We start from the raw sequence: 14,324 nt of genomic DNA on the forward strand, positions 1-14,324 counted from the left end.
GGTAAAACCAGCCCAGAAATTTCAGGTGAGGGTGGTGTTTGGGAAATGTCAAGCTTTCATTTATGGTTCTCAATCTTAAAATTTCATTTAAAAAAAAAAACTATAGTAAGTTACCGTACTATGATTTGGCAACAAATAACCAAAATTCCTTCTCAGCTCATAATTAAAGAAGGTAGATTAGGTTCTGAGGCCAAAGACAACTAAACCAGAACATAGCAAAATTCAAAGGCAGAGAATTAATTTGCAAATAATGGCAACTTTCACAATAGAAGGACAAATATTTCATGCCCCAGTTGGAGTGGTTTATTGCTTGGTGCATAACACTATGGGTGATATTCCTGAATTTATTTTTGCTTGCTGTTATTCTTTAACTGGTAACCTCATTTGCCCTTTAGGATAATGCATTTCATCCAAGGTACACTGGAGAAGACCGAACCTGTACTGTGAAGAATCTTAAGAGAAGCACACAATACAAATTCAGGGTAAATTTCTTTTATTTTTATTTTCATTGTCCTGTTCAGCACAAGAGTTTGAACTGCCGTATCGTGCATGTTTATTATTGGGAAGAGGTTATGGGTAGTCCTCAGGTTACAACCATTCATTAGTAAATGTTCCAAGTTACAACAGCATTGTTTTATCTCTCAAGGAAGTGCATGCAGAAATTTATATATCTTGTTTACTTTTAAACAACAATCTCATGTCACATGTTTTCAATGTTCAATTTTATATGCAATTTTAATAAGGTGCCACAAGGGGGCAGCCTGGTTTTTTTTCTCTGAACTGCTGAATTTGTACTTGCAAAAATTCTCCAGTTACTGTGAAATATATCCTGATGTATCCACAATCAAATAAACATAGGAACAAGATTCTGATTGTGGATTCAGAATGAAAAGTCTAGTTACAGTGACTGTTTATTTATTTTGGTAAAATAACTAAAATGTAATCGGGTAAACTTTTACAGAGCATTTTGGCAGATAACTATACTGTGCCACACAACATGTAGACAGACTCACAAAAGATCAATTTTTTTGATTCCAGCTGGTTGTCTCCAATGTAGAAGGGAAAAGTAGTCCTAGTGATGTCATGGTCTGTACCACAAGCCCAGACAGACCAGGACCTCCCTCCAGGCCCATTGTTAAAGGGCCTGTAACATCTCATGGCTTCAGTGTGAAATGGGGTAAGAGTACATCTCTGTATCTTAAAAGCACAAGAAGAACTGATTTAACATGCATGACATTGCTGTAGAGGGGACTGGTGCTGTTTTCTTGTAATACTGTATATTGCACTCTTGCCAGCCACACGTGTAGTGTATGCCTGCAGAGAATTGACATCGAGTATTGATTCTCTGAACTGATGCTGAAAAGAAAATGGTTTGCTTATGTTGTTCAAATGCTGCCTTATTTATTTAGTTATTTTTTCATTCTGCCTATTATTGTTATAAATAACTCAAGGCGGAAATAATATCTAATACTCCTTCCTTCTCCTGTTTTCCCCATAACAATAACCTTATTACAGTGGTGGCGAACCTATGGCACGCGTGCCAGAGGCGACACTCAGAGCCCTCTCTGTGGCACGCACGCCATGTCCTGGAGATGGCAATCATCCCTCTTCAACCAGCTGCCCACTAACTTGCCGAGGTCCCACATGGCCGGATGTATCCCAGCACCCATGCGCTCACTGTCCTGTGTGCAGGGGCCGCTGGTGTCAGGCAGCAGCTGCCCCAGCCCCTGCCTCACCTTGCCCTGTGACAATGGCACCCCTGCCCTGCCTTGCCCTGCCTTGCATCACCCCGCCGCACGAGCCTCCTGCCCACTGCCCCACCTGCCCGAGACCCCCCGGATCTCCCCCAACCCTGCCCGGCCCCCACAGGTGTCCCTCCCCACGAGCAACATTGAGGTGGTCATGCCCACCTTGGCCACACCCACCCAATCTGCCATGACCACCACAGCCACGCCCACCCAGTGGGCCATGCCCACCTGGCACCCGGCGATAAATAAGTGGGTTTTGGGTTGCAGTTTGGGCACTCGGTCTCTAAAAGGTTCGCCATCACTGCCCTATTACTTGAGTTGGGTTGAGAGAGAGTGACTGGCCCAAAGCCACCCAGCTGGCTTTCATACCTAAAGCGGAACTAGAACTCACAGTCTCCTGTTTTCTAGTCAGGTGCCTTAATCACTAAACCAAACTTCTGAATGTACTATATGCAATTGTAGAACGTCATAACAAATGAGTGTTGCTCCAGAAACAAAATATAACAAATCATGACAAAATAAACAAGTGACAAAGAACATTTAAGAGGAAAGTGTTCTGTTATCTGCGCAAGCAAGAAAGACTTCATTTAAGCATATGCAGATGTATTCATGTTTTTTAAAAAAAACTGTCATCTACTTCCTGTGGATTTTATTTGGCAAATCAGAGGGAAATAAGTTCAGAGAATTGAGGGAAAGAGGAAAGGCCTGTTACATAATTTTTTGGTCTGCTGAAAAAGCTATGGAGTTGGAACTTTTATGCTTACAAACTTTTAGCAGTTCTAACTCTCGTCAAACATGGACATAGACTAACAACCATATTGGAGGTAATCTTCTGCCAACTGACTAAAAGATAGATTCTGCATCTAATCATTGCTGAAAAGAATCCCCCCCCCATTTTTATAAGTTGCTTATTATTTCTTTTCCTCACCAATCTTTTTTTTTTTTTTTTGACAGAGCCTCCTCAGGACAACGGTGGTTCAGAAATCCTAAATTATCTGTTAGAAGTTTCAGAAGGAAGCTGTGAAGGTAAATTTGATTCAGAAATAGTCTGGTATCTTTAATGATGCATGAAGTTCATAAGAAAATATAATTGCATGGAGCCAGGTAAGAAAAGTGTCACTACTCTCAAAACTTTTGTATCAAGTAACTGAAAATTTGTCAGTTGAATTTATTTGATTGTAGTGATTCTTTACCATCCTCAAGGGTTTGATTAATTTATCATTAAATTAAAATGGCAAATAAATCAAAATGAAAACAAATTGAAATCTGTAGTCCAGATGTGGTAACCAAATTTTTAAAAGTTAATATTACTTTCTGAGCTGTCATATTTAATTATACTTGCCTATTAAAATTATATAGGACTGATAAGATTCCAGGTAAATCTAAGTTTGTTTGTTTTTTTAATTGCAAAAAGATATATTTATTTAAATGTGCACTTAACTTTGCTTTGCAAAATGAAAACTATCGTTAGCAATGTTGAATTATTTTCAAAATAGGATTCATTTCTATTTAGGTTAAGATGGGGTTTTTTTTGGTCAACTCTCATAATTAATTGAAATGTTGGTCTCGCCAAAACCAGAATGGTGCCTTTTTTTTTTTTAGCAAATACAAATTCAGCAATTAAGCAAATCCAGCTTTCAACTAATGAAAAGGCCTGACTGAATGGGAAAGACCTGGTTGAAAAGGTCATAGGCCAGGGGTAGGCAACCTTGGCTCTTTTATGACTCGTGGACTTCAAGTCCCAGAATTCCTGAGCCAGCATGGCTGGCTCAGGAATTCTGGGAGTTGAAGTCCACGAGTCATAAAAGAGCCAAGGTTGCCTACCCCTGCCCTATACCATTTCAGACAAATGGTTATCCAGTCCCTTCTTTAAAATCTCCAGTGGTGGAGCACCCACAACTTCTGGAGGCAAGCCATTCCACTGATTAATTGTTCTCACTGAAACATCTGCAAGAAAACAAGTCCAGAGAACACCATTGACCCCTGGCTCAGGAATTCTGGGAGTTGAAGTCCACGAGTCATAAAAGAGCCAAGGTTGCCTACCCCTGTCATAGGCCATTTCTTCCCACGAAGGAGCTATAAATCACTGCAAAGGCAGAGACTTGAATGAAATCTAGATGGTATCTTAACAGATGTTTATCATTTGCCTGAGCGAGTCCAATTAACCTTACAGCAAATCAATGGGAAGTTGCATATAGAGGACCTGCTACCGAATATACGTGTGCATACTTGAAGCCAGGCACTTTGTACAAGCTCCGAGCATGCTGTATTAGCACTGGTGGACACAGTCAGGTAAGAAATAGATGAACAGCAAAGGGTACCGTTTTCTTTCTCTCCATTCTGCCATACTTTCCAACTTTTGTAGAGCTGATCTGGTATTTTTATTTTTTGCTAAGTAGGTGTTCTGAGTCATTAACCTGTAATATTTTTCTATACAGTTTTGAATGTAGTATGCATATGGTCATAGTTCAAATGGTTATGCTGACTGTGATGTGTATGAGCTTGTGGGTTGGTTTCTGAATGGTTCGTTACCAGGCTAAGGTAACATCTTCAGGGAAGTTTAGGGGAGTGTCAGTGTTCTTCTGTTGATAAGGGCTTCAGGTGTGGGTGTGTTGAGTGAGGGTCTGTGATGGGTCAGGTGCGAATCATCAGTGAGTCTTGTGATGGGGAGGTTACATCAGGTCAGAGTTATTGGGAGGTGAACTGCTGGTGGGAGGGGGGCTTGTGTGGATTGGTTGAAGGTCAGTGCTATTGGTTATGCAGTTGGCTGTGCAGTTGATCTGGAGTCTGAGGGGTTCATAGGCTGGTTGTAGGTCAATGTGTCTGTTGATGGAATTGCTTGTGGAGTGTCAGCCTTCAGTGAACTCACAAGCATGGCGGGTGGTGGCCAATGATTGTTGTGATGCTGTTTGGTGTCGTGGGTAGAGATTAATGATTTGGGATTGTGGCGTTTGACTGCCAGCTGGTGTTTGTGGATCCTGGTTTTTAATTGACGTGATGTTTGTCCCACGTAGAATTGGTTGCAATGGTTACAGTTGATTTTGTAGATGACATTGTTTCTTTCATCCTTCTGTATCTTGTCTTTGGTTCTGGGTAATTCCTGGCAGAGTGTGGCTGTGGGTTTGTGGGCTATTGTGATGTGTATATTTTCAGCTGCTCTTTTAGGCTGTGTTACGTTACAAGTAGTCTTCACTTAATGACAGTAATTGAGACTGGAATTTCCATTGCTAAGCAACATTATCATAAAGGGCAACGTTGCTTAGCAATGGCAGTTCCAGCCATGATTAAGGTTATATAAAGAGAGGAAGGTTAACCTAGTAGTAATTTGGTATTAATAACAGACGGTTCCTCTTTAAAAAAAATGTTATATTTTCACAAGACTGTGCTATAGTTCATCCCTTAAAGTTCACTAACACAGATTTCAGACTGAATTCGTACTGACTTAACTTCTGACCTATGTCAAACCATATGTATGGTTTGATCTCTTAAAAACATGAAACACATTTGCTAGTAAAGTTGGGTGAACAGTTAGCCATTTTAGCCCAAAGGTGCTTTTTCACAAGGCAATTGGACTTTCTTCTTTTTCTTTGAAGATGTTTCGCTTCTCATCCAAGAAGCTTTTTCAGCTCTCTGAAGCTTCTTGGATGAGAAGCAAAACATCTTCAAAGAAAAACAAGAAAGTCCAGTTGCCTTGTGAAAAAGCACCTTAGGGATAACTATGACCTGCATGACTGAGAATCTCCATAGACATTTAGCCACTTTAGCTTCCTGAAGTACTGTGAATTTCCTGAAGCATATTTTATTTCTGATGTGCATTTTCATTTTTCCATTCTTTCTGAAGTGTCAAATGCCAATTCTGTTTTTCCATGTGGAAGGCAAATGCGTAGAGCAGTGGTGGCGAACCTATGGCACGGGTGCCAGAGGCGGCACTCAGAGCCCTCTCTGTGGGCACGTGCACCGTCGCCCCAGTCCTAGGCCTTCAGCTGGGTTTTATAAAACCTTTTCGCTTTAGGCCTCTGCCGCCATGTACAAAAAAAAAAAAAGGTTCAATCAATTTCAACTTTTCGCGGGAAAAAAAAGATCTTGCAAAGTTGGAATTGATTGATTGAACTTTTTAGTCCCACCCAGTCTGCCGTTACCACCGTAGCCACCCCCACCCAATGGGCCACACCCAGCCAATGGGCCACACCCACCCGGCACTCGACGATGCATAAGTGGATTTTGGGTTGCAATTTGGGCACTCGGTCTCTAAAAGGTTCGCCATCACTGGCATAGAGGCTGTATTCATGTAACAGACCGAACTACAAGTTATCCAACCCCATTTTAGCATAGTAAATGGTGCAAAGTTGTCTTTTGTGGCTCTTTCATGATTTAGGGGAACCCAGAAAATTGGTGCCTTGTAGCTGAAGTAAAATAGACTATAACTATTGTGAATTTAAAATAAGTGAATTTGAACTAGAGCTACTAGATAGCTCTGTATCTTACATGTTTTTGTCTTTTTCTAGTGTTCTGAAAGTTTACTTGTTCGTACGCTAAGCATTGCTCCAGACCAGTGTCAACCACCCAGAGTGCTTGGGAAACCAAAGCATAAAGAAATACAATTGCAGTGGGGTAAGTTATTAGGCTTCTAAAATCATTCCCTTCTTCAATGGGGCACAGTATCCTCCCCTCAGGGTGACTGCGGGGTCCCATGTCAAACTGTAGATCACATTGTGAGCAGCTGTAAGCTGAGGGCAGTCAGGGGTCCAATTTTTTTCATATAAACTATGCTGTGCTTCAATGGATAGATGGCCTAAACCAGGGATGTCAAACTTGATTTCGTTGGGGGCCGTATCAGCATTGTGATTGCTCTCAGGAGGAGGGAAGATGGCTGGATGGGCGCGGCCAAATGGTTGGGTGTGGCTGGGTGGGCATGGCTGGCTTGACATCGCTCATGTCGGGGAGAGCCTCTGGGGGCCAGGATGGGGCTGTGGGGGGGATCCGGGGATCTCTGGCAGAGGGACAGGACTGGAGCAGGCACTAGAACCTGGTCCACTGGAGTGGCCTTGCCATCCTTCTCAGACCACATGGAGGTCCCCCTGGACAGTGGCATGGGCTTCCCAGGGCCCTGGGCAGTTGGGGAGTAGGCACATGGGCTGGCCCTCGAGCTTCCAGGGTGCCGAGACTCCATGACCCAGACTGGAACTGCTTTCCAGGGGAGCCCAGACACACATGGGGCAGCTCTGGGGTGCGCTGGGGTCAGGAAGGGAGGGGAGAGGAGAGGAGTCCTGGCTTCCTCTTGGGGATGAAGGGCTCCCCGCTCTTCCTGTTTGCCAGGGCCATTGGGGGTGTGACGGCGGGCGGGAGACTCATCCTGCGTGTGCAGTGGAACTGGAGGATGAATTTTGACATCGGGAATTAGCGGGCAGGGGCCACAGCATGACAGTGACTGGTTAGGCTACCTCAACACAGTCCTACCGTACCTCTTTGCTTGCCCATGCCCACTGCGACTGGGACGGTGTGGGTGGGTGGGTGAGGCATCTGGTGGGCCTGATCATGTGCCTCCACCCTCCGCCACTCTGCCTCCGCTTGACACTTGGAGGGACAGCCACGGTGCTCATATCCACCATCCATCTTTGCTTACCCGTGGTGCTGCAGCTTGGCAGGGTAGGTGGCCAGCTGGCTGCCCAGCATGTCTGGCAGGCCACTTCACATGCCTCCACCCCTGCACCTCTGCCTCCGCCTGCCGCTTGAAGGGCTGGTTTGGCAGCCATGGCACTCGGACCCATCTGCACTATGCAGGCTGCGGGATCCCTGGGTGCACTGGCCAGTGGGTGGCCAAGGGGCCAGCGGGCTTTTGCTGGTTTCTGCCAGCCCTCACGTGCTCACCACTTCCTGTGTGCAGTGTCTGGGGGGCACCCAGCCAGGGTGGGGTGGGCCAGGGCAGCGGGGGGCCAGTCCCTCGCTGTCTCCGGGGAGGCCCCGTGGGCCAGATCTGTATGCAACCTGCGGACCTTGAGTTTGACATGTATGGCCTAGACATTGGTATTTGAACATAGATCTTTTTAACATTTATTTATATTTTATTGTGTTTTACTAATCTAGGTGTTAAATATTAATATGTATTGTTAGTCCATGTATGATATGCCATACACTGAATAAATAAATCATTCTTCAAAATTTATATATGAAAGTCACAGGATGTAAGCCCGTTTTGGGTAAAACTATCTTTTGCAATTGACTGATAGTAATTTTGTCAGTGCCGAAGATAACAGAATAAAAGTGTTGGAAGGGACCTTCAAGATCTTCTAGTCCAACCCCCTGCTCAAGCAGGAAACCCTATACCATTTCAGACAAATGGCTGTCCAATCTCTTCTTTAAAAACTTCCAATGTTGGCACACCCACAGTTTAGAAAATGGAGAGTGTAATTTTAGCTAAGTAATAGTAACAGCTTCATTACCATTATAATAATTGTCTCAACATCTCTTTCCAGATGCTCCCCCTGTATCAGAAAGTAGCGGTCATATCTCAGCATACAGCGTAGAAATGACTGGGCCTGAAGAGGTGGTTTCGGAGGTCTATCACGGTCCAGATCTTGAATGTACCGTCAGCAATCTCCTGCCTGGAACAACGTATCAGTTCAGAGTGAGGGCTTTGAATGATGGAGGGGTAAGGAAGTTCACTCCAAAATATTGCATATAAAAGCAACACAATATTTGAAGAGGGTCCTTGTGGATCTGTTTCTTTAAAAAGTTTGCCTTCCCCCATCTTACATAATAGGTAGCCAGTGTTAATTTGCCTGCAATGGGGCCATCAAACATGCTGGTAATGAAGGGATGAATTCTCCAGGAACTTCTCAATTTGAGGAATATCCACTGTGGAGGGAGTAGAACATCTTCCATTGTAATGGAAAACTAGCCCAGTGATGAAATGTTGAAATAGAAGAGGGGAGAGTTGTGTGTCTGAAATTGTAGAAATACAATATTGTTTATTAGAAAAGTGCTTGGAAATAGACCACATTCATTACTCTATGTGAATTTTTGGGCGGTTTCTACAATGGGTTTTTTCCCTACTCAAGAATCAAATAAATACATATTTATTTATCATACATAAATTTCTATAAACTTCTTGATAAATAGACTACAATTCATAGTCCATCTGAAGAACATCAAGGTGGAGAAGAACAAATTATCATGCTGTAAATTGTTCTGCTATAGGCAGTGTGTGCATGATTTTTCCTGTTTTTCCTTTAGTATGGGACTTACTCTGAAGCTGCAAAAATCACCACTGTGGCTGGACCTCCAGGGCAGTGCAAAGCACCTTGCCTTACCTTCCTTTCAGATTCAAGTGTACTTGTGAGTTGGGAGGTAAGAGAATATGATTTTTTGGACTTCTATCAAACCTCCATTGAAATGAACTGAGATTAGGGCTCCCTACAGAGAAAGAATGAATTGGTGGAATCACTACGTTAAACCATCCATTGTATTTACAGATGGTTCTCAACAACCACAGCTCAGCCCAAAACTTCCACTGCTAAGCAAGGCAGTTAAGACAGCCCCATTTTAGGACCTGTTTTGCCACCTAGCACTAGCACTCTGTTGGCTTTTTTGGCAGCTGCAGCACACTGCTGGCTCATATTTACTGTAAGTGATTGTGAATGCATACAGCCAATGGCAGGGAAGCTTTTTAAAAGATGGAAAGCCACACCTAGGCCTGATTGGTGAGATTCTAATATTGTTGCATTTTCAGAAGAAGTATATATAAAAAAATACCATTTTGGAAAGTTGAAATGGATTGGCATCAGTCTTTTAATGATAATAATCCACGTTCGGTAGCTATTTTCTGATCAGGTTGGCTGTTGAGAGTTCAGTGTTTGTCTATAGAATTCAAGAAGAACGTTTTGCCCACAAAGAGCCATTGGTTGTTTTCTGATCCATCATTTGAGACGTTTTACGTTAAATAGGCCCTTTATTAAACAGTTTTCTCCAAATATTTCTAATTGCCCTCAAACCAAGGTTCCATTTTGTTGAGCTCTTTCTCCAATGCTATCAAAGCAGAGAAGTTCACAAATAAAAGTACGCTGAAAGATTGGAAGAAAATCAGACAATCGGGTAGATGAGCTCTTATCCCCTGCAGGGGTCATCAACTCTAGCTATTCATTCTGGTTTTGTAGGACTTTTAGCTTGAAACGAAGCTCAAGTTCACTGAATATGGGTTGTAAGCGCCCTTTTTGCCTCAGTCATAACTTCAAACAGTCACTAAACAGCCAATTGTAAGTTGAGGACTACCTGATTTGCTGAATGCATACCTAACTGTTCCATTCACTAAGAAACTAGCAGATAAGCAGTAAATCTCCTTTTATCACATTAATAGAATAGAATAGAACAGAACAGAACAGAACAGAATCTGGAAGAGACCTTGGAGGTTTTCTAGTCCAGCCCCCTGCTCAAGCAGGAGAACCTATACCATCTCAGATAGGTGATTGTCTAGTCTCTTCTTAAACACCTCCAGTGATGGAACGCCCACGATTTCTGGAGGCAAGCTACTGTATTCCACTGATTGATTGTCCTCACTGTCAGGAAGTTTCTCCTTAATTCCAGGTTGCTTCTGTCTTTGATCAGTTTCCAACTATTGTTTTTCGTCCTTCCCTCTGGTGCTCTGGTGAACAACCTGACCCCCTCTTCCTTGTGGCAGCCCCTCAGATACTGGAATACTGCTATCATGTCTCCTCTCTTCTTTTCTTTGCTCAAATTGGTGCCTTCAATCACAACATATCTTTATCAAAGGCCACTCTCAACCAATCCTGGGCATGTTAAAGATTCAGTTACAGTTCAATGAATTGACCGCAGTTCTATTTCTCCTGCTGAATTTTTCTCTTTGAGATTTTTTTTCTCTTGACGGTTAACCCTCTGCACTAAAGAGGATGATCGATGTGACTCAGATACGGATTGCCCAGTTTTGCATATAAAGCAGAAAAGATAGAAAAGCATCTCTTGGGACTCAAATATGACCCAAACTTCTGTTCATTTTGCAGAGTCCTGAGAGTTTTGGTGCTGACATCTCAGAATACAGACTGGAGTGGGGAGACGACAAGGAGAATTTAGAACTGGTGTATACTGGCACAGCCAACTCCTTTGAAATCCACCAACTTTCAGCGGCAGCACATTATTTCTCTAGACTACAGGTAAGTCCAGACAAATTCACTTAGGATTAGATATAAAAAAAGATGAGGATATAAGTTTCTGCTGTCCTCATCACCTTACTGTAAAGGGTAACATTTTTGGAGAAACAAAGCAGAGCTAGGGAATAATTGGAAAGAGCTTTCAATCCAGTGAGTAATCAAAGAGGATTATGTTATGATGAACAAACTCACGTTCTCAACTGCATACATAAATGTGGGGAAATAAGTTGATTTATTTGAAGATTGAATGCACTATGTGACCTTAACATTTGGGGGCATGTCTGGGTGCTGCAAAATGGGTAATGTTGGATTGTTTAGTGACCATCCAACATTACATCGGCATTGAAAAAAGTGACTTATGACCATTTTTCACACTTATGACCGTTGCACCTTCCCCATGGTCATATGCTTTACGTTCAGACAATTGTTTCATATTTATGACGGTTGCAGTGTCCCGGGATCATGTGATTACCCTTTGCAGCCTTCTGACAAGCAAAGTCAATGGGGAAGCCAGATTGACTTAACAACCGTGTTCCTAATTTAACAGCTGCAGGGATTCACTTAGCAAATGTGGCAAGGAAAATTGTAAAATGGGGCAAAACTCACTTAACAAATTTCTCACTTAGCCACATAAATTTTGGGCTCTGTTGTGGTTGTAAGTTAAGGACTACTTGTAATTGATATCAAATTTGGGGAGGGATTTTAGAGATATCTTTGTTTTAAAATTCAACATGACTATTTTATGACTGATTCTGGATAGGCAAGCAGAGTCCATGGGGAAGCCAGCCAGATTCACTTAACAACCATGTTACTAATTTACCAACTGCAGGGATTCACTTAACCACTGACCTAATCAAGGTCATAAAACGGGGCAAAATTCACTTAACTATTGTCTCTCTTAGCAACAGAAATGTTGGGCTCAATTGTGGCCGTAAGTTGAAGAATACCTGTAGTAATGGATATATGTGAGCTAGACCAGCGGCTATCAACCTTTTGGGCACCAGGGACTGGAGTGGGGCTGGTTTTGCATGCTGCCTGCATCCCACGGATGGGGCTTTGCTTGTTTGCGTGGCCCGGTTGCTGGCATGCCACAGCCCGAGTTAGGGATCCCTGATCTAAACCTTTGTCCCTCTATAGTTCTGACATTGGACTACGTAGCTAGTTTGTGGAATAATGAAATACAACCTATTTATTTTCCAGGCAATAAACCAGGCAGGAGCGGGATCATACAGTGACCTGGTATCCTGCAGAGCCCCAGCGTCTGTACCTGAGGCTGTGACCACCCTCTATGTGTCAGAGGATGAGCACCTGGATGCCTGTCCAACGCCTGTTGTATGCCTTGTATTGAACTGGGAGGAACCGTGCAATAATGGATCTGAGATTGTATCTTACAATATTGAATTGGGAGATAGTACTTTGTCTGTGGGTAAAGTCACAACTTATGTAATTGAGGACCTGCCTCCAGAAACCACATTCCGGTAAGTGTTACTGCAAAGCGTTACTTCTGCGAAAATCCAAAATTTTCTTTCTTGGATTTTATAGAACATGATCAAGAACTAAAAGATGTTTGGGAGGCATATTTCAGATCTTTCTGAAGTCCTCGGAGTCCCTGTGTCTTTTCTTAGAAACTATGACAAGAGAAACTTAAAATTTATCCAGCGGTAGTATACAACTTTTGATATGAGCTCTCAAACTAGAGAGATAAAACTTTTACCCATTTTGCAAATCCAAGGGAGGTTTCAGGACTTAGCTACCCAGAATGTATATTTCAGTATACATCCTTGCAATTCCTGCCTCCTGGTAATCAAGTAATGTGTAAAGCCACATAAATGTTTCATCTGAATAAGATAATTGTAACCACGCAGCACATAGTTTATTGTCAACTTCTTCACTGGGTGATAAAGAGGAACTTACATCCATCACAGATAGAATCTGGAGACCAGAATCTGCATTGCCACAGGTTTTGATGCCTGGCTTTTTCTTAGCACCTCTTACAGGCTTATCCTTGCTCTGGCCATAACAGCCAAATGCAGAAATCTGCAAAGCCTTTAGCAAGTTGCAATGAGAAATGTTTTAGACCAGGGGTAGGCAACCTTGGCTCTTTTATGACTCGTGGACTTCAACTCCCAAAATTCCTGAGCCAGCATGGCTGGCTCAGGAATTCTGGGAGCTGAAGTCCACGAGTCATAAAAGAGCCAAGGTTGCCTACCCCTGTTTTAGACAATAATGGTTAAAATCATTTCCTCTTAATGCTATCCTGTCAAGCTCCAGAAACCAAGAAAGACACTTTGAGGTTCTTCCAAGCAGTTTCCTTTATTATTCCAAATTTATAGACAGGAATCTTGCCGAACTAAAGCACTCTTTACTACCATTACTACTTCTGCACCATAAAACTTGAGGGAACTATTAAGGAGAAGCTGTCTTCACCCTCTTTCTTCCACACATACTGTGATATCTCTTGCTCCTCTGGAGTGTACCCCCTCCCTCCAGGAAATCAGCGCTACATTTCGACAGTTCTTATAACCCACCTCAGCCTTTTCTGTTTCTTCTTTCTATTCCCCCCTCCAAACTTTATCAGACACTGTCTCTTTCTGCTTTTCCTTTATTTTTTGGTGTATGGTAGAGCAAAACTTCTGCTTCTTTCTCTTGAGGCCTTCAAAGAAAGAAAAACAGTCATAGGGAAGGATCTCTGCTAAATTTGGTGGGTGTGCCTGTGCCCCTTTTTAAAGTACCGTATGTGGTGCTAAATTTGCCATCCCTCCAGCTTGTGGGTACCAACATTTGTGCCAGGCCTTATGGCAGGGGTGTCAAACTGCCGGCCCGTGGGCAGGACACATCATGAGGAAACCGCGCCCACCCCATTGCCGGCAATGGGGGAAAAGTTCCGATACGTCACGCAACATCACATGACGTCACGAGTTTGACATGTCTGCCTTATGGCATTTCTATTTTTTTAAAATCCTACATTTATTATTTATATAAGTAGCTGAAGGCAGTGAACATAGCCACTACAGCTTCCTTCTCCTGTTTTCCCCACAACAACAACCCTATGAACTGGGTTGGGCTGAGAGAGAGCGACTGGCCCAAAGCCGGCGAACTGACTTTCATGCCTAAGACAGGATTAGAACTCACAGTCTCCTGGTGATTGGCCCAAAGTCATCCAGCTGGCTTTCATGCCTAAGGCGGGACTAGAACTCACAGTCTCTTGGTGATTGGCCCAAAGTTACCCAACCAGCTTTCATGTCTAAGGCGGGACTAGAACTCACAATATTCTGGTTTCTAGACTGGTTCCTTAAGCACTAAACGAAACTATCTCTCATAACTAGCATTACTAGTTATGAGAAAAAGAGAAAGGTGCAGAGGGAGAAAACCCTCCCCTTTCCTATTCTTTCCCATTTCAAAGATAGACCTCCAG

General features: G+C 43.0%; 1 protein-coding gene across 1 annotated transcript in view; it reads left to right on the forward strand.

Annotated features, from left to right (window-relative positions):
• Nucleotides 1-14,324, forward strand: part of FNDC3B (fibronectin type III domain containing 3B) — a 201,170-nt gene that overhangs the window by 147,262 nt on the left and 39,584 nt on the right. Inside the window, exons 13-21 of the mRNA XM_015814932.1 lie at nucleotides 396-482; nucleotides 1,039-1,177; nucleotides 2,703-2,774; nucleotides 3,922-4,040; nucleotides 6,254-6,359; nucleotides 8,222-8,397; nucleotides 8,982-9,095; nucleotides 10,763-10,912; nucleotides 12,110-12,387. Coding sequence (XP_015670418.1) covers nucleotides 396-482; nucleotides 1,039-1,177; nucleotides 2,703-2,774; nucleotides 3,922-4,040; nucleotides 6,254-6,359; nucleotides 8,222-8,397; nucleotides 8,982-9,095; nucleotides 10,763-10,912; nucleotides 12,110-12,387 — 1,241 coding nt within the window. The remainder of the gene's footprint in view (nucleotides 1-395; nucleotides 483-1,038; nucleotides 1,178-2,702; nucleotides 2,775-3,921; nucleotides 4,041-6,253; nucleotides 6,360-8,221; nucleotides 8,398-8,981; nucleotides 9,096-10,762; nucleotides 10,913-12,109; nucleotides 12,388-14,324) is intronic.

This window comes from Protobothrops mucrosquamatus, unplaced genomic scaffold, assembly GCF_001527695.2.
Source record: "Protobothrops mucrosquamatus isolate PMUCROS unplaced genomic scaffold, P.Mucros_1.0 scaffold298, whole genome shotgun sequence".
Classification (NCBI taxonomy): Eukaryota; Metazoa; Chordata; class Lepidosauria; order Squamata; family Viperidae; genus Protobothrops; species Protobothrops mucrosquamatus.